The sequence below is a fragment of the Typopeltis vanoorti genome, chromosome 1 (assembly GCF_054136105.1).
Source record: "Typopeltis vanoorti isolate ZY-2024b chromosome 1, IOZ_Tvanoo_1.0, whole genome shotgun sequence".
In the NCBI taxonomy this organism is placed as follows: Eukaryota; Metazoa; Arthropoda; class Arachnida; order Uropygi; family Thelyphonidae; genus Typopeltis; species Typopeltis vanoorti.
Window position 1 is genome coordinate 101,203,747 of NC_143549.1, and position 23,821 is coordinate 101,227,567.

General features: G+C 34.7%; 1 protein-coding gene across 1 annotated transcript in view; it reads left to right on the plus strand.

Annotated features, from left to right (window-relative positions):
• LOC150110257 (dynein axonemal heavy chain 5-like) overlaps positions 1-23,821 on the plus strand; it is a 972,373-nt gene that overhangs the window by 63,060 nt on the left and 885,492 nt on the right. Inside the window, exons 13-16 of the mRNA XM_090394637.1 lie at positions 1,951-2,054; positions 5,622-5,828; positions 7,975-8,171; positions 10,655-10,775. Of these exons, the coding sequence (XP_090250763.1) occupies positions 1,951-2,054; positions 5,622-5,828; positions 7,975-8,171; positions 10,655-10,775 (629 nt within the window). The remainder of the gene's footprint in view (positions 1-1,950; positions 2,055-5,621; positions 5,829-7,974; positions 8,172-10,654; positions 10,776-23,821) is intronic.

Consider the following 23,821-nt stretch of genomic DNA (forward strand, 5'->3'; position numbering starts at 1 on the left):
TCTGTTGTTCCAGGTCTGCCAAGGCTGCATTGCTTGCCTCTCTAGTGTCCTCTTCAGGAGGAATTTTATATCTGTTGTAAACACACACACACACACACACACACACACACACACACACACACACACACACACACACACACACACACACACACACACACACACACACACACACACACACAAATTCCTTCTGAAGAGGACACTAGAGAGGCAAGCAATGCAGCCTTGGCAGACCTGGAGCAACAGATTAATATTAAATTTTGTATGAAAATAGAGAAACGTCCAAGTCAAATAAACTATTAAATAAACGTTAACCGTTTTATTAGGATAAGTGAAGAAGAACAAAAGCAAAATGAGAATATAACAAGAAATTATTTCATCCATTTGGGACACAATATTATTTAAAGATGTCATCCAGCAATCACAGGGACTGTTAGAAAAATTACTTAATTTTGCTTCAAAATTTTGTGCCGATGACATATATACCCCATGAAGCGCGATCGTGCTATAAACACGTTACAATGAATCGTGTAATAGTGTTGGAAAAATGGCCAGGCCTCGATGATTTAAAGGGATTAAAATGATTATTTTACAAGGTCTGTACCATGTTAATAAATAAATAATATAATGAAATAAATTCAAATGCGTGATTAATATCTGGATTTTTTAAGAACTGACTTAGGAGTTGGGACATAGAATAACAACCGAAATAAAGAAAAATGTTACTGGTTCTTGCCAATTGCTAAGGAGGTCAGCTAAAAAATAAATCTTTTGCGAGCAATACAATTCATGGTCAATAACAGGCGAGGAATAAGCAACAAGACCATTCAAAACTTTTGCTCAGTGTGGCTTTAAGTATTCAATAAAGGATATGCCAGATACGGCCGATAATGAATATGACTTCCCATTAGACGTGAATGACATTAGAACCCATGAAGAGCTTCATACATTGATGACAGCCTTCAATACTATAATGAAAATGAAAATGAATTATGAAAACGAAATTGTAGACGGAACTGCAGCAAAACATCAAATGACATTAGGAGAACGTGAAAGCGATGTGAAAGAGGATGCTTTAAAATATCAAAAGGCATTAATTCAACATGCAAGTGATGATGACACTCCCGAGTTTGAACGAGTGACTACCCAGGACGCTAGAAAATTCATTCCTGGATTACAACTATCTCATATAGGAAGGCAATGAACTAGATGCCTCTGTTGATTTAACTCAATCAGTGGCATAGTTAGAGCGTTTGCCTCAAGGGCGGTCCCTGAGTTTGCCACCCCTCTCAATACACATCAAAAATACTACAAAAAGTCAAAACGATAGGGAAATAAATTAAACACTATGTTTATTTTTGAAGTAAAACTTTAATTTCAACATTCTAAAATGTTATATTTCTTGCTTTTCTGTTAGCAAAATTCGATGACATTGGCGAAGTCTATTTCATAATAATGTCGGTAATTCTTAATCTATTTTATTTAGGAAAACTCCTCTCACAACTAGCAACACTTACAGCAATTGTGAGGAAAATCGCAGTAGTATTATAATAATTGGAAATGAGTTCTCGAGACTGTATTTTAGAATTAACTGCAAAAGTTCAAAAAGATTCAAAGTGTCGCCCGGGACGGATCACCCCTCTCCGCTCCCCTCCGCTCCTCCCTAGCTACACCTCTGCACTCAATTACAGTCAAATAAAATAAAAAAAATGACTGGCTACATTCGATTATCTCCTAGACTTCCATTAACTGATTATAACTGCATGCGTAAAAATACGTGTATAAACTAAATTATTTTTATGGCAAATATTTTATTTAATTAAAGCCAGTTATTTAAGTTAATCTATCAGTCAGTAATTTTTCTACACAATAAACAAAAAAGTTGTATTTTGTCTTATATATATATATATTTTATGTATTTATTTTTTTTTTCATTCGAAATTATCCTTGTAGGTAAAATTAGTTGGGCTCGCCATTTACTGACTAGAATAGAAGAACCAATAACACTTCTCTACCAACGAAGCAATATTCTGAAGACTTCAGAAGGCAAAAAAGTAGTAAGAAAGTATAACAGATTTGCTCACTGTTTGGTTCAGTTCGAAATGATTGTATACCATAACTGGTATGAACGTGTGAGTATTTCTTATATGCTGTCTTTAGTACTTTGTTGTGAATCCATCATTATTTGTTTCATTACTATGTTTAATTTAATTTATAATTTAATCATTTATAAACACAAAAGCTTTTTATGTTGTTGTTTCTTAACAACAAGTAGTCGTTCTCGGTAAAAAACTGACCACAATTGCAAATTCCAGCTTATCATTAAACACAATCTCGCCTCTGTTTCAGTACTCTTAAAAAGTTTCAAATTATATATTTTCACTTATCTATTTTGAAGAAGACACACTTTTTTGTGAGTCACAACTTGGCATATTAGCAAAGGAAAAAACATTTTTGGGGGCTTATTCGAATAACTTTGTAGGAACGTTTTTAATGGCTTTGAACCTTAAAGCCTTTAAAAATGTACCTGCCTCATTTGTACAGTACAGAATGCACTGGCTTCATAGTCATAGTTTATCTGCTGTTATTCCAAACAACCCATCCAATTTTTTTTTTTTTTTTTTGGCATGCCAAAATATTTAAAAAAAATCTAGTCGGTAGGACAGTATCAAGTTTATAACTCTGCGATAAGCTCCATGGAATTAGCCATATCAGTGTATTATTTCTGGCATATGTTAAAACCTCGTGTGTCTGTAAAGCCATACTGTTTTGTATGCCTTTGAATAATCTACGCATATAAGATTTTACTTGAAATTATTTTTCCAACGTATCGAGAAAAATGTACGATGCACTGCAGCTCTTCAGTTATTATCGCAATAGACAATTGGCAACCTAGAAAAACTGCCGAATTAAGGAAATTTGTAAATGTAGAATTCATATTTTGAAAAATTAAAAGACTAAAAAAAAAAGCATTTTATTTTTTTCCAAAATACATGTCTACATGTGTTATGACATGAAATCAACCAAGCACCAACTTTGCACAGCTGGTGAAGTCTTGCAGTCATGAGCAATTGCAAGCGTTCCCACCCACACACACACACACTAGGTATGCTGAAAATAATAATACTATTTTTTTATTGATTGATTGCTAAAATATTTACACATACAATAAACATCTTCAGTGACATTGCAACTTATAATTTTACAGAATTCTACAGAATAATAATAATAATAATAATAATAATAATAATAATAATAATAATAATAATAATAATAATAATAATAATAATAATAATAATAATTCCTCTGACGCCTTTATTCCCATAAGTGAGTAATAGCTCTAATTAATCTTTTGAAGATCAATGGATAGTCAAGCTCCACCCTTAGCTGTCACTGAATGCTGGCTCAAGGCTAGTATAAGTGATTTCATAGGCATCTAGAAGAAGAGTATGGCAGATAACTGCCGCCTTCCCGTGGCCCTAATCCTGACAGTAGACATATTATTGTCTAAGATAGTTCAAGTTCTACACCGATTTTCTTGAGTTGCTGAATTAAATACCCGAGTTTTCAGTAGGAAAACCTTACTTGTCTGTGCCAAAGAGCTACTAACTAATTCTTAATCAAGTTTATTGAAACACTCTCAGGTTTCCAAAATGACTGCTGATCATTGGTCGGTCTGTTTGTCTAACGGATAAAAATAAAAAGACTTTCAAATAAAGCGAATGGAATAAGAATTTTGTTGCTGTTGTTTAACAGAAATGCGGGCTGCTTAAACCAGTGGTCGCCAAAATGGTCGATATCGACCCCAGGGGTCGATATAACATTGTTAGGGGTCGAGTCGGGCTCAGGGGTCGATAGAAAAATATAAGACATCATTGTACGGGTAATATTTAATTCGGTTAACTTGGATTACCTCCATCCTGAATGATAACGCAATTAAGAGTGAATCGTAGGAACAGTGACATGAATAAGACCTGTAAGATGGAGCAAGGTCATGAAAATTGTTACGGAGGCCAATCAAGTAGGCCAAAATGACGTATTTACCAATAAACGGATGTCTGTAGTTCCCGTCCGGCAGGAGCTAGATGGCAACACGTGCGCGGTTGCTTATTTACTTATACTTACAAGTATTCGATCCCAGTCTCATTTTTGCCATCGACATACAAGTGAGCGTTAATGTTCTAAAATTCATCAACATGCATATTATAATTCAATCGTTATTCATTCACGAACTAAACTTCTCTATGTTGAAGAATTGAGAACGGCTGGTAGTAATACCAGTGATATTAATACCAGTAGTTTTTTAATACCAGCATATTAATATCACTAGTGATAGTGATAGTAGTAGTAATAGTAATATAATAATATATACTATATTTTACATACAATAAACACTGTAACTATAAAATAAACAATCTAAAAATTCACATAAGCGTCTTTTTCGCTTGTCCTATTATAATTACGTAATAGTAAAATAGGGGGTGTCGATAAAACATCAAGGAACTCTTGAAGGGGTCGACAGTCAAAGAAGTTTGGCGACCCCTGGCTTAAACAAACATAGGTCGATGAGATTTACAGTACTTCGCATTATTATATTTAGCATGTTATTTATCACTAATTAATGGTGACTGAACTATAAAAGGCATGCTGTAGTCTAGAATGCAAGAAAGCAAATATTCAGTAGATAAAAATGAAATACGAAAATGTAAGGATGAAACGTAGACCGAGAATATGTTTTCGCACACGCAATAGTGCGAAATTATTTCTCATATACTATGCAGTTAATTTATTTTTGTCGCAGAATTTTACAGAATTAGAAGCTTTCCATTTTATTAAATATTTTGTTATTGTCGACTCAATAGTAATAAACAGTATTGCTGATTTTATTTCTTGTGGAGTAGCATATTCCGTTTATTGTATTCCCATACGAACTCACACTATCGAATTCACTCTGCCTGTTATTTATTGTCTTTCATAGATCAATAAAAATTTGCAGTACAGTAAATGTGATGAAATGAAGTTCATCTTCATATCTTAAGATGAAGAAATTGATATGTTATCCTATACACATTTCAAGCATTTCATTCATGTTGACAGTTCAATGGAATGAAGCAGCACTTAGGATTGAATTCAGCGACTGTTTCACTACTCCAGTATTTCGTCTCTGTCACACAAACATCATTTCTATACAGTGTAAAATTGTATGCCAGGCAACATAAGGTAATAGAAATAACAAGACTTAAATATTGAAGTCCTAAGAATTTGAACTCTGTATGGGTGCCGAAGATTCCTGAGACTTGATTCCTTGTCTCATATCTTCAGTTCGTTTACCTACCTGTGTGTGCACTTTAAAGTTTTATTGAAGTCTTCATTCCTATGCATTATGTTTCATTCCGTAAACTTCCAACATTAGTTTTAAACAAATTTAAAATCCATCTACAAGCTAGTCGATTTTATTATTCATTGTACAAAACGTTTGACAAACTATCTTGAGAAAATCATTAAAATTTAGAGTTGAGATGTGGTACTTAATATATGAACAGTATATTACTAAAATTTAAGTAATAATAATTTATCTACTCTACATCTAACAATTTAATAGTCATGTTATTTACTTTATATAGGTACCGCTTGTAGAAGCATGCTTTCGTAAGAAACTTCTTGCTGTTAATAGTGAAACTGATCGCTTAGAAGTGAATTTGGATCCTCAGCTACTGACACTCATGAGAGAATCTGACTTATTATATAAAATGGGCCTCGAGATGCCACCGCTGGCACGTTTGGTACTCAGTAAACAGGAACAAATAAAGAAAACAAAAAATTTCTTACAGGTGGGTATTGCTCCATCCCTCCCTTTTTTTTCCTTGGATTTTCTTAGAAAACTTTCGTTTAATTCTCAAAATGCTATACGCAAGATAATCAAATCATGCATTATCAGGGACTATGTTCTTTCAAAAAGAAAAAAAAGCCAGAGACCGGCCTAGAATCTTTCATAATAGGGAAGCTGATCATTTGATTTTAAAGAGGGATTAAAATTCTTAAAAGGATTATAAATAGCGAGCATCTTTCTTTTCGTAAGGAAAGCACAAAATATTTCTTCGCATAATGCATATAAATCAGTTACTACCAAAGAACTATACCTTTTGAATAAGAACGCGAGAAAAAGAGAAACTGACATAGAAAATAGTCATACAAAATATGTTAACTTTTCCGTCACCCCAAATAACCACCCTTTGACCGTCACTATATTGCTCTTCTCTTTAAAAATGTATTTTAATAAAATAGTTACATCTCATAAAATAACTTCACAATTACTAAGAATTCTACCACCGTCCTCTATCAGGGCTTCTCATAGCAGATTTCATACGGAGGTGGAAGAGTTTCGCCAAGAAATGTCGAAACTCAGTTAGGGCTTGGATGTATCGAGTGACATATAACGCTGGCTGTGAACTTGTTCATTCCAATAATAAAAAAAAAAATAAAATAAAATAAAAAATTTTAATCCATGTCCCTATTCACCATCATCACATTGTTCATTCATAATAGGTAAAATTTGTTACTGCGGTATCTTAATTTTTTTTTTCAATAATTACTTGCATTTAAAATAGCAGCATTCGTTTGTGGAGAACCTACTTAATGAACGAAGCTGAATCCACAAGGAAAGGAAAGAATTTACAAACGAATGAGTGTTTGTAAATTCTTTCTCTAAATTTCTCTAAATAAAATAAGCGAGAGAGAGAGAGAGAGAGAGAAAGTTGGTAGTCATTTGGTGTTAGTGGTGTTGCTACACATACATTCAAGTTTCTTGATTCAATAGATTAACCTCGGTATATTTGATTGATGGACTTTTTGTCCTTAGCTCTCCTTCATTCCTTTTAACTTCTGAATGAGAACAGACTTTTCTTTTTTTAAAAAAAATAAAATATCATCATACTGTAACTTAAATGCATTCATGCGCTCTGCACTCATCACTCTTTCGAGTAAAGTATTTAAATCACCTACCACTCTACACACTACAAACCTACTCATCCTCTTGTGTACTCTCCTTATACAGATGCCAGTCTCCTTACAGGACTGGCATTTTGTTCTCACTCTGTCTCCACCGACTCTATAAAAAAATCCCATCTATATTAATCCAGTAATAACCCATTACCAACTTTTATGTCTCGATCATGTTCTTCCCCTCTTCCTTCTAGCCACAAGACTCTGTAATTTGCATTCCCTCAATATCTCTCTTCATATACTCAATATTCCAGAAACCATTGCCAATCGTCTCAACCTCTTTCCAACACATCTTCATCCTTTTTAAAATCAGGTATTCAAAGACTTATACAATAGAATTATAATATCATTACTTTTTCATGTCTGTGTTGCATCATTGCCATCATTGCATTCTATTCCACACAGGTCACCATCAGCACTACTCAATCCTCCATCTACACACAATGCCGTTATTATCATCTAAACGCAAACTATCTAACATCCACGAATTGTACTTTAGTCTGTAAATAATTTTATGTAAATATTATGAGTTTATGGCAGAAAAAAGTCTCTGTAACCCCCGTGTGAAATGAACTAACTCACTTTCAATTGAAAAAGCCCATATAATGATTCCTTTCCTCCTACTCACTACTATATACTATTTAATCTATTGGGATAAGTCCATCAGCTTTTTGAGAAGCACAATATGATTTCAGATTATGTTAAAGAGTGGACAGCAATACTTGAATCCCAAAAGATACTTGTTGTTAATTTCGAACGGAGCTGCTAAGGCTATTAAGCCATTATATCTTGTCTGTTTTTTTGCGTATATTCATTTCGCCGATCCCGGAGGGTAGAAGAGTAAGACAAGAAATTAAAATCTTCTTAGTTGAAATGATCACACTTTCATTTATTTAATTTGAAAATTGTTCCGTTTATTTTATTTAATTATACTGTGGATTCATTCAATGCGTACTTTTATCATGTTTTTCTTAGTTCCTTCTGAAGAAAAATGAGAAAATTAAAGAAAATATAAGAACAGAACTGAAGCCGTTGTTCGAAGTGCACTTGCTTAAAATCGATGCAGTTCTTAAACCAGGATTAAGTTTACTTACGTGGTCAAGCTTAAATATCCAGCCTTATATGGATAAATGCAAGCAGATTCTTGATGAAGTATTCTTATTAACGGAACGGTGAGTATTTTATTGTGAATATATGTGCATTTAAAAAAAAATTCCTAGACATTTTGAAAGCATGATATTTTCCCAGACAAACTTATTTCAGTTTGAAAATTTCTAAGGAATATATAATGTTTGAGGATTATTAAAGTATATATAATTATAAAGTCACTTGTACCAAAAAATAAAAGCTTATTTTTAAATATATATATATATATATATATATATATATATATATATTTTTTTTATTATTATTATTATCCCATGGTATTATTACACCAGATCATAGAGGTCAAATTCATGTATTTTATACAGCACCTTTTCTGGGTTGTTATAGAGTTCACATTTGGAAATATTCATACAGTTTAGCAAATGCACTGGTGATGCTTCCTCCTTGTTACAGATTTTTCAGGTGGGGAAGACTTTTATGCCATTACTAAACTTGATTGGTCTTGTGTGGCCGGTCTTGAGGCGAGATATCATGGTAGTGGCACTGTGATTAAACTTGGAGTTGATGGTAGCTCCTGGATTTTCTGCTGAGTACCAGTGGTGAGTCATGTCCTGAAGAATTGTTCTTTTGTGTTTTCTTTTTGGGTGGTTTTAAAAAGATCGCAATCTGTGGTATCGCTTGATGTTGCGGCCATTTTTGCTACTTCATCTGTAGTTTCATTTCCCTTTAATCCCACATGGGATGGAATCAATTGGAAGATTATTTCGGAATCCTTACGTAGTTTGTTTATGTTTTTCTATGTCTCTAAGTATTTCTTGATGGCTAGTATAGCAGTTCTTAATAGCTTGAAGGGCTGCTAAGGAATCTGTGAAAAATATAAACTCGTTCGGGTTTTGTTTGTCCAAATATTGCAGCGCTGTGTTAATGGCTATTAATTCTGCATGGTATGAGTTGCATCCAATACTGTTAGTTGTTTTTAGTTCTATATTATGAGAGCCATAGATGACTACACCACTCCCAGAATTGCCATTTGGAATTTTCGGAGCCATCTGTGTGGATCTTTATTGAGTCAGGTCCATATTCCATTATTTTTGAAAGGGCTAATGATCTCAAGATTTCAGGGTTTTCTAGCTTTTTTTCTCATGTTTCCCTATTTTAGAGTTGATAACTATATTTTTCCTGTCTTGATTTGGAGGAAATGTTGGGTAATCAGCTATTTTGTTTGGACAATCCAAGGGAATTTTATTTTCTATGATTTTATTTGTCATGGAGACAAATTTAACCCTTTAAATCTTACTACATCCCATACGTTTATTTTCAACTCAGCAAACTGTATGCAATAGAATTCTGATGATATATATATATAAAATGTTCTAAGCAATGTTTGTTAAGAACGGGGCGGTGATTAATACCCTTGGAGGGTAATGGATGGCAATGCTGTAGCCAATGAAGTTCAAACTGAGGCTCGGCTATTGCTGTTACCTTCCTGCCATTATCAGAGCTCTAATAGCTCAATAACACCTTATCCCTACACTGTCCTCTACAGATAACGGGGAAGATGAAAAGCATTCTTGCTTCGCCCCTTTAAGCCAGTCCTTATAAGGACTATAATAAAATGTTTGTTAAGAAAGACACACACACACACACACACACACACACACACACACACACACACACACACACACACACACACACACACACACACACACACACAAAATCTTCTTTGTGCAGTATAAAGCATGGCTAAACTATTCATACCACTTTAGAAATACCCGTAATATTATCATGATTGACTGATTTTTTGTATTGGGGGATGGTTCTAAAACAGCCCTTGGGGTTGACCTGTGATCACTTGCCTAGGAATCTACCTATCACAGTTTCCTATTTACTACATCATTCTGGGATTGTTTTTTTTATTTCCTTGGATGAAGTCTCCGATGTTCTCACTGCTAATTTAGTTTCTGATTAGGCATATTCAACACAGAGCTTGGTTTTCAGGTCTTATATTATTCCAAACTATTGTCTGATCTCACTGTATGGTTTCCACTGGCTTGTCTGTTCGTGAATGAAAATCTTCAGTTAGCCGATATGAGATCGGATAATTTCGATTGGAAATAATTTAAAAAAAAAATCCCCTAGTTCTGAAGAAATGTTTCTTACATATGGGGAGCCACACTAACGTATTCTTAAAGACGTCGCTACACTTTTCACTCAGTTCGAAAGTTGTGGATTCGAATCCTCTTCAGGACGCGAGGAATTTTTCAGCCTAATAGAAATTAGCTGATCTCGTGAGAATGCAGAACAATTTTACTCACAGAACTCCCTAGAAAGATATCTTTATAAGCCAAGTGACCAGAATCAAACGCAGATCTTTTCCAACCAAAAGATTGGCAAATTATTCATTAACATTATCCACTATTTTCCATCTTCAAGAGCGAGCGAAAAAATGAGAGAGAGAGAGAGAGAGAGAGAGAGAGAGAGAGAGAGAGAGAGAGAGATGATGATGATGCTATTGATATATTCTAAATAACGAATCTTTTGTTAACAGTGCCGATAAGATCTTGTTGCATAGAGCTGATGAAGTATTAATAACAATGAGCCGAGTTCAATTGTGTTATCTTCCCGGGTATGAACCAGATACAATAGAAGAATTTTTATCAAGAGTTCAGGTAAACTAGAAAATAATATGTAAAGTATGCAATTTTTCTTACCCCTATACTTTATAAAGGATATTTTCCATTATAGCAGTGCTTATTTTAATTAGGGAATAGAGAATATATTTAGTTAAAAATTTCGAAAACTTTTGGCAAATACTATGGTTATTTCTATACATACGATTCAGCATTTCTAATGGTATTATCTACTTACAATATTTCGTATTTCGTGGCGTGACAAAATTGCATTCTAAATGTATTTTTCTAGGATGGATTTTATGCGTGCGATGTTATAATGTTGCTAAATATATTCTTTAGGCTAAATGCAACGAGAATTCAGAGACTATTCAAAATCGCAATCTTTCTGTAGAAGATGCTGTTAACGAAGTTATAAGACTATTAATCGTTGATGTGACTGCAAAAGAAGATGATGATGATGATGATAAACTAATCAGTAAGAATATATTATAATTTAGAATTGTTTAGGATAAAAGAATATTTATGTATATTTTAAATATCTATCATCATGTAACCAATGATTGAATTACAAGAGATATTTAATGTGTGACGTACAGAATGGGGATGGTCACGTGATTCAAAAGCAGCAATCGTTAATTGTTTTTTTAATTAAAGGTAAAGTTTAAATTACAAATAACACGTACATATGTGATAGCGCGCGCGCACGCACACACACACACACACACACACACACACACACACACACACACACACACACACTGCTTTTTTATTGCTCTAGCACAAGAATTGAACCTACTTCCAACTGATATAGAAAATGTTTAATGCTCAGATAGTTTAATAAGCAATTAAAAATAACAAAATCTTCTAACGCCTTCTTTTTTCTTAAAAGGGATTAGGATGAACTTTTTTTTTTTCTTGAACTGACTTTTGAAAATCGCTGCCAGGTAATCTCCATCCATAGTCGTCACCAACAACTAAACTCATGGCTAGCAATGTGGTGCAAGGCACGTGGGTAAGAGTAATAGTAAACTATTACTATTCTATCTCGTGATCATAGCCCTAATGCTTGTATTATTTTTGCGTTTCAGGAAAGTTTTGTTTTGTCTTCCCCCTATAATCAAGCAATTTGCCACCAGAAACATTGTACATGGTTGCAAAGGCACATGATAGTAATTTATTTTTATAATTTTCGAAATTATATGTTTATTTCATTAATTTATTTAGTAATTTAATTACACGGGTACAATAATAATAATATACCTGTGCAAAAGTATAATAATGCTCTTTTGATCCCAAATTTTTAATTATACTTTAAATTACACTTGGATATTAGAAATTATGCATACTTATTTTATCTGTTTTATTTTTATTTAATCATTTATTTTTGCCTGGTCTTACTGACCAAACTTTGCCAAACCAAACATGAAACATCATTGTTATTAAAATGAAATACTGTATTTGACTTTCACTAATTAGTTGACTTGCTGAATTATGGTAATTCTATTCACTAATGAAGAACAATGTGCTGTGATTCCATTTTTATGGACTGAAATCTAATGGGTCATTTTGGCATTAGTTGGATTGCCGGCCAAAGCAATAAATGACAAAAGGTCGGTTTTTGTTCTTCAACTTTTTTTTTTTTCCAGGATTTAAATCCTTCACTTTTCGTGTGAGACCAATTATCACTCGATTTGAACCCAGGTGTTTTGTGAACTGCCATCGCGTTAATTTCTTTGTGTCCTCCCCCCCCCCCGATCGCACTACAGAGGCGGCGCTTTAGCTGGTGCTGAAATTCGTTGAAGATCCGAAGCAATTATGATAACAAGTGTTTTGTCCCAGTCAAAATGTTTCCTTACCAATAGAGTCGGAACAAGTATTACAGACAAAGAAGAAGCAGGGCTTCCGTCTACATAAAAAATTAATGAGAACACTTAAAAGTCATCACCCATTATTCTGAAAACGGGAAGATAACCGGCCTGGTTGGCCGAGTGGTTAGCATATCCGCTCTCCAGCCAAAAGGCTGCGGGTTCGAATCCCGCTGTGGGCATGGATGTTTGTGATTGTCTGTGAAAATAGTGGTGGTGGTCGGCGGTAGATGGCGCTGGTGTACATGATGAAGGTAGCTGCGGTTAGTGGAGTGGTGGAGACGGAGAGTTGTAGAGCAGTGCCCTCCCTCAAAGCAATTGCTTTTCCCCTATGACAACCTAATGGACTACGAAGTGGTAAAACTAACTACATATTAGTCATGATTTGGCATATAAAACCATTCATAACTGACTTTACCTCCATAAAATTCACACAGAATGGCTTCATAAATGGCTTATGGATGAGATCTGATATCTAATATATGTAATCACCTTTCAAACTAACATTTCAGAGAGTACTAGCTACTACACATCCGCCGGCAATAGAAACTCTGCATGTAACACAGCACACGCCGTCACCAGTCAAGAAAAAGTTGCCTTTATATATATATTATATATACTTGAATAAAAATTTTAACTTTTAATAGCAAAAGTGATGCTTATATTTTCTAGATTTCTCAATGACCATCCTTATGAAACAAAGGATATGACAACAAATATAGCACTTTATTGGGAGATGTTGCGTGATAAGCTAAATCTAGACATGGTATAAAGGCCCCAAAGCCGTCTCTCAGACGCGACCGACTTTCTCAACTGCAGGGAACAAACCAAAGGATACACTACAATACCATATACCAGCGTTTCTCAACCTTTCTAAACCCAAGGACCAGTAAAATGCCTAAAACAATTCTACGGACCAATAAGTTAGGTAATTTTTTTAAAAAAAATGTATATGGGGATTACCAATATTTACATATACATTTACAACATGTGCATATACATATTATATTTACTTATTTAAACACAACAGTTACATATTATATTTACATATACATATACATTTTTCATATACATAAACATTTACAAATACATATGGAAACATAATTAAGTTGGAAGTAACGACTAAAAGTGTATCATCACTGAACAAAGTTTTAATTTTTATTAAACAAATAAAGGTATCAGTTTCCGATTTGCTGTGGGCAAATGAATGAGCATTTCAGCGCCGTCCCGCTGATATCCCCATTAAGCTCACTCCACAACAACATTTTTAGCGCCGTTCGTACCATAGGCAAATAAATGGGGAATGTCAGCGCTGTCCTGCTGATACCTTCATTCATCTTCCCATAACGATGTTTATATTTAATCCCAATTTATCTACCCACAGCAACTTTTATATTTTAAAAATATCCTCATTCATCTGCCCATACTCATGAAGCTAGTCCCACAAACTGTTCCATTCGCTAAGTGCGTTGTGAGACGGGAAAAATGTTGTTCTTATCTTACTCCATTCATCATAATACTGAATACGAATTGACATCCATGGATTCCATCATGAATGACATCCCTTGTCCTGTCCAAACCATCCCCTGCATATACCCAAACATTTCACTCATCCAGCTGATATGAATTGCCTTATTTCCCTGAGGAGTTTTCCATGGCCAGCAAAAAAATTTAAGACATCCTGTTATATGAGGTCATTTCCAATATCTATAAACAGTCCAATCCATGATGTCATTCTCAAAGTGCCATCCACGTGGTCGTGCGCATTTTTCCGACCACGACCGTATGCCGTATATACCATACGCATGTAATTTGTACTAATCGTGTTATTATGGTGGTTTTAATTATATCCATCCTGTTTTATCCAGAGGCACAACAGTGGTCATCGTAAATCTGGCAGATTCATTAATCGTGTGGTGGTTTTATTTATATCAGTCCTGTGTGCTGCTTGTATTCGTTACGTTGTGATGTGTGATGTGTGTTCATCCCCGATTTTGGAAATGGATTAATTCCAAAGTCAGTAACGATAATAATCGGAAGAAACTGTAGTCCAAATAAATAATATGATATAAATATTACTCCTTACTTTTAATGAGATGGTTCAGCTTCTCGGCCTTTGCAGAGTTGCTTGATATCTGGCTCAATATTGGTCAACTTCAGTGGAAGATCGACACACACACACACACACACACACACACACACACACACACACACACACACACACACACACACACACACACACACACACACACACACACACACACACACACACACACACACACTAAGACGATTTATGTATTTTGTTTTTATTTGAAGGAGCGTCGAAAATCCTTTTTCACAAAGATAGGCGGTAGAAAACTGCATGACGATTTTCAGTGCTTCTTCAGATAATTCGAGAAATTCACTTCTCACTGAAGGTGAGATTCAGAATTGAGCCAAACCGAGATCATAGAATTGCATTTTAAGCCCAATGTCACTTGAAAGCTGAATTAACTGTTCTTTTTTCGATAACGAAAGGTCGTTCTCGTGACTATAAGCCTGAAATGGACTTCGAACCCACAGAAATTTCTTATAAAAGTTATTTGGAAAATATGTTTCAAAATTCTGTTTCAGAGATTTGAGGTGATCACAAACCCTTTCCAGAAACTCAGAATCAACAAAAAGATAATTTTCTACTAAAAAGGAATCGAATGTTGGAAAAGGTGCAAATTATCTTTCTTTTAAATAACTAATGCAGAACATTGGTTATGTAAAAGAAGATTCTTTCTCGAATGCCTTTATTTTGTCCTAGGCATCAAGAACAGTTAAAGAATTTCCCTGAAGGGAGGGATTTAGTTCATTTAATTTCGAAAAAAAATGTCTGAAAGATAGGATAGTGTTGATAACCATGCTTCATCAACAAGGAGTAATGCAAAATTAGAATTACGTTCATTTACAAACAATAAAAGTTCGTGCCTTAATTGAAATAAGTTGTTAGTACTTTGCCCCTGGAAGCAAATATCAGAATGAAGCAATAGTTGTATATATTCACTGTCCATTTCATCACAGAATTCTGAAAATAACCTGTTATTTAGCGGTCGAGTCTTAATAAAATTAACTAGCTTTACAGTATTGTATAGCAGTTTTAAATTCTGGTGGCATTCCTTTGGAGGCCAACCTTTCCCTATATATGAGACAATATACCCGATTCATATCCGGAGCAACTTCCTTGACCATAGAAACAACCCCAACTATGCCTGCCTGTAAAGACGCAAGCTCCATCCAAAACAGAAGCACATGCATTTTTCCCACTGGATCCCTTTGTATTATGTAATTATTGAGAGTGTGAAATATTTCTTCTCTAGTTGTTTGGGATGACAAAGTTCTATAAAACAGAATATCGTCGTGAATATTGTTATCATGCACATATCTTACATAACATATTAACTGTGCATCATTTTAACATCAGTGTTACAAATGATGCACAATGTCGCAGAAATTGTTTTTTTTTTCTTTTCAATTTGCTTATTTTTCACATCACAATGTTTAGTTTCTAAATGTCTGAGTTTTGCTGGTTTCATGCACTCGTTCGACAACACTTCATAACACAAAACACATTGAGGTTTCTGTTCACTTTCATCTCCACACCAAGTAAACCCAAATTTCAAATATGAACTGTTATATTTCCTACTGTATTTTTTTCTTTGAACTGCTTGTTTCTTCTACTTTAATAGTATCAGATTTACTCGCCGTTACAACAGGTGTATCACGATTAGGGTTAGCATCACCTGTTCCATTTGCTCTTCTTTTCAAAGTCCTAGTTCTAAGTCACTTTTCCATTATTAAAAAACGTGTCCGAAAAATATATAAATATATAAATACTGGGGTTAACTCACGACACACTTTGTCCAGGTATCATTTAGCACTTCTGAAGATATACTGAGCCTTGGTTGAAGGAGAAAAACCATCAGTAATAAAAATCAATAAACAACAAGCAATTGGTTGAAATGTGGATAAGACATGTTCACTTCAAATCTGACAAACAGCAAGGGAAAGTGGAAGCAATAAAACTATATTGTTGTTCTCTTCACCCCTCTTATTATTCGTCATTCTGCCACTACAAATTATTGTAGTGCCAGAATGACGAGTAATAAAAGAGGGGTGAAGCGAACAACAATATAGTTGTTCACTTCATATAGAAGCAATAAAACAACAATATAGTTGTTTTATTGCTTCCGCCTTTGAACATTCTGACACTATTTGTTGTTTTTTAAAGTCTCCATTTGATTTCAATAATTTTTACTTATTCAATTTTAATTTGTTTGGATAATTACAAAATATATAGTTATTTAATTCATTTAAGTCTGCCTATGAACCACCTGTCCCATCTTCCCGGACCACCTGTGGTCCGCAGACCACAGGTTGAGAAACACTGCCATATACAATATTAAAACCAAGCTCTTTGTGTTCCTATTTGAAACTATGTGGGGAGGGGGGTACAGTATGCCCATCCAGGTTTCGTGGCACAGTATGTCAGTTTTTCATCAAGTATCATTGTCATCACTTCTAATTAACATCTGATTACCTTCAGCTCAGGAAATGGTTTATATATACGGTACTAGAAAATTTTAAAAAATCAGCTAACGCTTTTTGTTCTCTTATAGGAAGTAGGCGAGGCCTTTATACCGTGTATAGTTTTTTGGAGACTGAGTGGGCAGTTCAATATTCACTGGTAGCCAATCAGAGATAGCTTACCCATGTCCATCACCAATTATAGGCGGCTACTGATGAAGAGACCAGCAAACAAGTGCTTCCATCTCTTGGTGCCTAACTCTAATAGGATATGTTACCGTCTGAAATAATGTGGGTACTACGGTCAATTTGAGTTTTTTTGGGTTCTTGAGTTTAGTGGATGAAAAACATGCTTGTCCGTGTCCGAGATCGACTAATTCGGGAACCACTCGAAGATAGTCTTAGAAAAATTTCCTCCAGTCGGCGACTAGACTTGAACCTTAGTCTAACTTTGAGCGACCAAGCGCAGAAGACTTTAGAGCCACTTCCACTGAGTAGACTTTAAATAAGATAAAAGAATAAATAAATCAGTTAACGCCTTTTATTCCATTATAGGGAGTAGGCGAGGCCTTTATACCCTATCGAGCTTTTGGAGACTGAGTGGGCAGTTCAATCTCCACTGGTAGCCAATTAGAGATAGCTGGCCCATGTCTATCACTGTCTGAAATAATGTGGGTACTACGGTCGATTTTCTTGAGTTTACGGGATGAAAAACCCGAGTTTCTGGGAGGAAAATCGTATATTTACATATGCTTTAACCTCCTTAAGGATATTACTATTTGTTACAAGTAATTCATTTTGTGAATTTACTTTTCATAGTCATTAACAGTGAATAGTTACATGACATTAATTACATTATTAGCTACATTCAGGTTTTAACTCTTAACACCTTTGTTTTACTGTTATTTGATTGTTAGCTCTTTTAACACACTGTTATTTGATTACATATTTTGATTTCTTAAAGTTCATTTAGCATTCCAGAAATTGTCTTATTAGCTGATGCTTCTCTCTCTTACACACACACACACACACACACACACACACACACACACACACACACACACACACAAGGTTCTTTCTGTTTCTGTTCTTTGAGCTATCTGAAAGGTAGTCTTGGTTAATTTGATGCAAGTGAATTCCTAAGGACTCCCATTCATCTGCGTTCATCTTTTTCAAAAGGACAGAGTTCCTCATGACATCTTGAAGGTATCGATGGAAATTTGTTTGTATATTTGCACCGCCTATTTTGTCATATTTTCACACCTATATGTTCAAATAGTAAACATAGTTATAATAATTATAATTGTTTGCACTCTGCTTAAATTTTTCTCGTTTAGCCAAAATATTAAGTTTTCATTTATATGATTCAGCAGCATCCATTGTTTCACAAGACTCCAGATTTCTTTTGCTTTTTTACAATAAATCCTCGTGTGTTTAAGTGTTTCTGGCTGTTTACAGAACTGACAGGTTGTAAGACCATCCAGCGGTATTCCTTTTTCCGTAAATTACATTTTGGTTGGCAAACATGCATGATGAACTTTAAAGAAAAATCTTTTATAGAACAAACTTATTGAAATACGAAATACATTGTTTAAGACTGAGCTTAGTTTGATCTCTCCTCTTTTTTGTTCTCGATGTTGAGTATGAAAATGGTTCTAGATAGCTTTCCATATATTGCTTTTGATTAGGTACGTGTAACTTCTGAATGCCGTAATTTTCTTCTATAAACTGGTATCCTTCAACCATTTCAGTAAACATTCTTGATGGTCTTTTTTGATCGAAGGAAGAGAGCTGATGACTTTGTCAGGAAGGCATTTTTGTTAAAAAGCAATCGCGTATCCCTGATATCATGTATTATGTGCTTTTGCTGCAGTTATGGCTCCGATTATTAATAAACACCTAAAAACATTCGTATTTAATGTTTTTAGGTGTATATCTAGACCAAGATCTCCAGCTTCTATTTCGTGGAGGAGTGTTGTATGGCGCATTGGTTCATATTGTGAACCCCATATATATGTCGCAAAGACAGTGGCGGCCGGTGAAAATTTTAAGTGGGGGTGCTGCATATAAAAAATAAAAAATAATAAAAAATTATTTTTTTCTTAATCAGTAACCAATTTATTAATAAATAAATTTACATATTAAAAAATTGCTTTATTAAAAATATTTCCCCCTCACCACGAAAAAATACTAATAATAAAAGTTTCGTATCTCAGAAATAATGGGCACAAGCATACGATACACTACCCAAACGAGCAGTGTCGGGATCACTTGTAACGTGCAATGACACGCGTAAACGAATATCGACGAGTCTAGTTGCAATTGGCGCGATAATTCTCACACTGCGTTAAATCCCAGTGCATTTGTTTCCTGTAAGGATAATTGAAAAAATTCAAAAAAAAAAATCAGCTAACGCCTTTTTATTCTTGTATATAGGGAGTAGGCGAGGCCGTGTTTAGCCCTATCTAACTTTTGGAGACTGAGTGGGCAGTTCAATCTTCACTGGTAGCCAATCAGAGATAGCTGGCCCAAGGCTATCACTAATTAAGCGGCATGCGGTGAAGAGTGACGGCTCAACAAGTGCCGCCATCTCGTGCTCCCTAACCCTAACATTCGTATTTAATGTCTGAAATAATAATTATTTTCATATTTTCAACAGTGACACTCGTTATAATTCAGCCTTGTATCTATAATAAATAAATCATTATATGTTATTTTAACAAAATAAAATAAGATTTACAAAAAATAGTTCACCCTCACCACGAACACGCACCAATAATAAAAGTTTCGTATCTCACAGAAATAACGCACCCAAGCATACATACCCTACCCAAACGAGCAGTATCGGAATCACTTGTTACGTGTAATGAGAAATGCAAAGGAATATCGGCGAGTCTAGCTGCAATTGGCCGAATGTGATAATTCCGACACTGCATTAGATCGCAGTGCATTTGTTTCGTAATCTAAAGCGTTAATAGAACAATTCCAATTATTAACTATTCAATCAATGTCAGAACATCAGCTGTAACCTTTAACATGTTGTATTGCATTTATATAATGTTGTAAGCATTGTTATTATTCATAAACACAAACAAAATTTAATTTTTTCATTTTTTCCTTGGGGGTGCTACAGTGTCGCAGTGCTTATGTACGAGCCGCCACTGCGCAAAGAGCATATGAATTTTATCTGCCCATTGTCCATGGTATGGAACGTTACGTATTTTGTACCACAATCGAGAGGCTAAGTATACATATTTGAAATCCTAGCTTTGCCTCTCACAGAAAGGCGTCTATTTCACATATTATTAATTTTGTTTTTTAATGTGGCTTCATAAAACTCTTTCCATTGATCTACATATATGCCTGGGCCTCCAATTTTTATTCCTAATACTGGAAAGTAGTTTTTTCTCAACATTACCGCCGGTATTTTAGGTTCCTTTTTCCCAGTCGCCGACCACCAAACAGCAAGACTTCGGCAGGTTCATCCTAAGAGTTGAGGCCTTTGCAAAGCAGTCCAACATTCTTATTGTTTCCTTCATGGATTTTTCATTTTCTATAGTGAGTGTTATGTCATCGGCATAAGCTAGCAATTTTGCTTTGCTTTCTCCATGAATATTTGTTCCTTGAATTATTTTTATTTGTTTATTACTCTAATTAGTGGTTCAAGTACTAATACAAAGAGGGCCTTAGAGAGAGAGAGAGAGAGAGAGAGAGAGAGAGAGAGATGATCACTTTGTCGTACTGAACAATTGATTTGAACAGGTGCGGAGAGTTTTTTATTTATGATTATTCCATTTTCATTTTCATAAAATATTTTTAACCAGTTCTTGAAGTTTGCTCTAAATCCTATTTCTTTTATTACTTCAAAGATGTATTCAGGGCTCACTGTGTTAAAAGCTCTTTCAATGTCTAGACTTAGTAGTAGGCATGGTCTGTTGGTCAAGTGATAGTATTCGTATATTATATACATCTAAGATGTGTTGTGGTATGTCATATATTTTCCTTTAACTGTACATGCTTGTTAGGCAATACAAGTTTCTGTAGAAATCTCTGTATTCTGTTTGTGAGAATTTTTGAAATTATTTTATAATCTGTATTTAACAGTGTTATACCTCTCCATTTTTTTATATCCTTCTGTGTTTCTGGATCGGAAACTTTTGGTATTAAGGTGATGTATCCACTGTTGAAGTTTTCTGATTTTGCCTGTTTCTAACATTTGTTTAATCATCCTCATAAACAAGTTTTCAAATTTTTGAAAATATCTTTTGTAGAATTCACCAGTTAAACCATTTGCTCCGGGAAATTTTCCTTTTGGAGATGTTTTATTGAAATGGTTCTTAACTTGAGCGGTAGCGCCCCCCCCGGGGGGGGATGTGAACGCTGAAGGGGAGGTAAGCGGTTAGGGGGCGCGGTAAGCGTTATAATACTACTAATATAATAAAAGCAAAAAAAATTCCGTATTTAATCTAGCATCCCTGTTTATATTGTATGCTTGACAACACTGTTCTGAATATTGTATGTCTGGCAATACTGTTCAAATTTATTCACTATTTATTTTTTAGAATTTTTACATTGAAAGTAATTGGGCTACTTTTTGGTCTGAATTTTACATTGAAAATAATTATTTTGGGCTATTTTTAACAGAATCCAATACTTTTATAAGCTTTATCTGCTACTTTTTCTAACGCCTATCTGAAAACCATCGTTTGCAGTTTACATCTGGCCCGTGATATCGCGTGGCTCACTTCGTTGATATTATGTAGCACTATAGCCCATTAAAATTAGTGAAAAAAGAAAGTGTCGTCAATATTCAGTAAATATTTAAATTATGGAGTTATTCCGTCTATAAATAATGACAGTTACCAGTGTTGTTAATATGTGAAAAGACTTTCTCATACGAAGGGACGAAGCCTTCAAGAATGATTGAGCATTTAAGAGCAAAGCATCCAAATAAAGCAAAAAAAAAAAAAAGATGTGAAGTACTTTCGCGAATTAAAAACTAAATTTAAAACTCGTCATGGATTTAAGGGTTGGTTGCAAAACGAAGTAACCAACAAGAGAGAAGAGACTTGTGTCTTACAAACTTTCAAAATTAATTGCCAAATGTGGAAAGCCACATACTATTGGTAAAACTCATCTTATAGGCTATAAATGAAGTTTTAGATTTTAGATATTGGCCAAGGTAAAAGTAATATCACGTTTTAGATTTTAGATATTGGCCAAGGTAAAAGTAATATCACGCCGTCAATTCCTTTCAGCAATAGTTCAGTATCAACAAGAATTGACAAAATGGCAAAGGACATTGAAAAAAAAAAAAAAAAAAACTTTGCAATGATTAAAAAAAAACATAGAATTTTCTTTGCAACTCGATGAGACAACGAAGCTTTGTTAATAGCCTACTTGCGTTTTAATAAATGCTAATGAAGAAATTATTGAAGAGTTTCTATTTCCTGAACTACTGAAAATTGAAACAAAACATTCTACAATTTTTAAGGTTGTTAAAGCCTTTTTTAATACTAAAAACATTCCTCTCATGAATATTATTCTGTGTGCAACTGATGGAGCACCAGTTATGATTGGTCGTCACAGTAGATTTATAGCACATTTAAAAGAAGCAGTTCCAAATATCTTTACAATTTACTGCATTCCTCATAGACAGCACATGTGAGGGTGGTCTGAAAGGTTCTCGGCCTCGACCATAGATGGCGTCACTATCGGCAAGATTTTTTTTTTCTAAGTTGGTACATCTGTCAGCATCTATGTGAAATTGCAAGTGATTCTATCAAGTAGTTTGTTATATACAGCTGTCTGAAGCAAAAGTGTTGTCTGTATCCCTTGAAATGGATAAAATTGAGTATTGTGTGGTTACAAAATTCTTTGTAAAAGAAGGTTTAACGCCAAACGAAATTCGTTCTAAGTTCATAAAAGTTTATGGGCACTCTTCTTCTTCGTTTTCGACAATTAAGAAATGGGCCGCCGAGCTTAAACGTGGCCGTACCAGCCTTCAAGATGATCCACGTGAAGGACATCCAAAAAGTGTAACAACACCAGGAATCATTCATCACGTGCACGATATGTTATTGAATGACCGGCGAGTCAAAGTGCGTGAAATTGCTGAGACTATAAGCATTTCAAAATAATCTGCAGAATATATTTTGCATGAAGAATTGTAATTGAAAAAGCTTTGTGCAAGATGGATGCCTAGATGGCTCATAGCAGGTTATTATTATTATTATTATTACGGGAGACTCCAGGGAGTCCTTAGACTCATCGAGGGAGATCCTAAACATCATGTCCACACAACTATACGATATTCTCACAGTATCTATCATACCTTGCCTTGAACTCACTCACCGTCATAGCACCCACAACAGACTCTGGTAGCTTATTCCATTCATTTACCACTCTAAAAGTAAAGAACCCAGCTTTAACACCCTTGCTAACCACACTCTTTCCCAGCTTCCATAGGTGTCCCCTAGTTCTCCCACCACCAGTCCTGATCTCAAAAATATCCTCTGAATTAATCTTATAGAAACCCTTTAGCAATTTATATGTCTCAATCATATCTCCCCTTTTCCGCCTATCAACTAATTTCTGCAACCCACAAATCTTCAACCTGTTCTCATAAGGTTCATTTCATAGACATGCTATCATCTTGGTCACTCG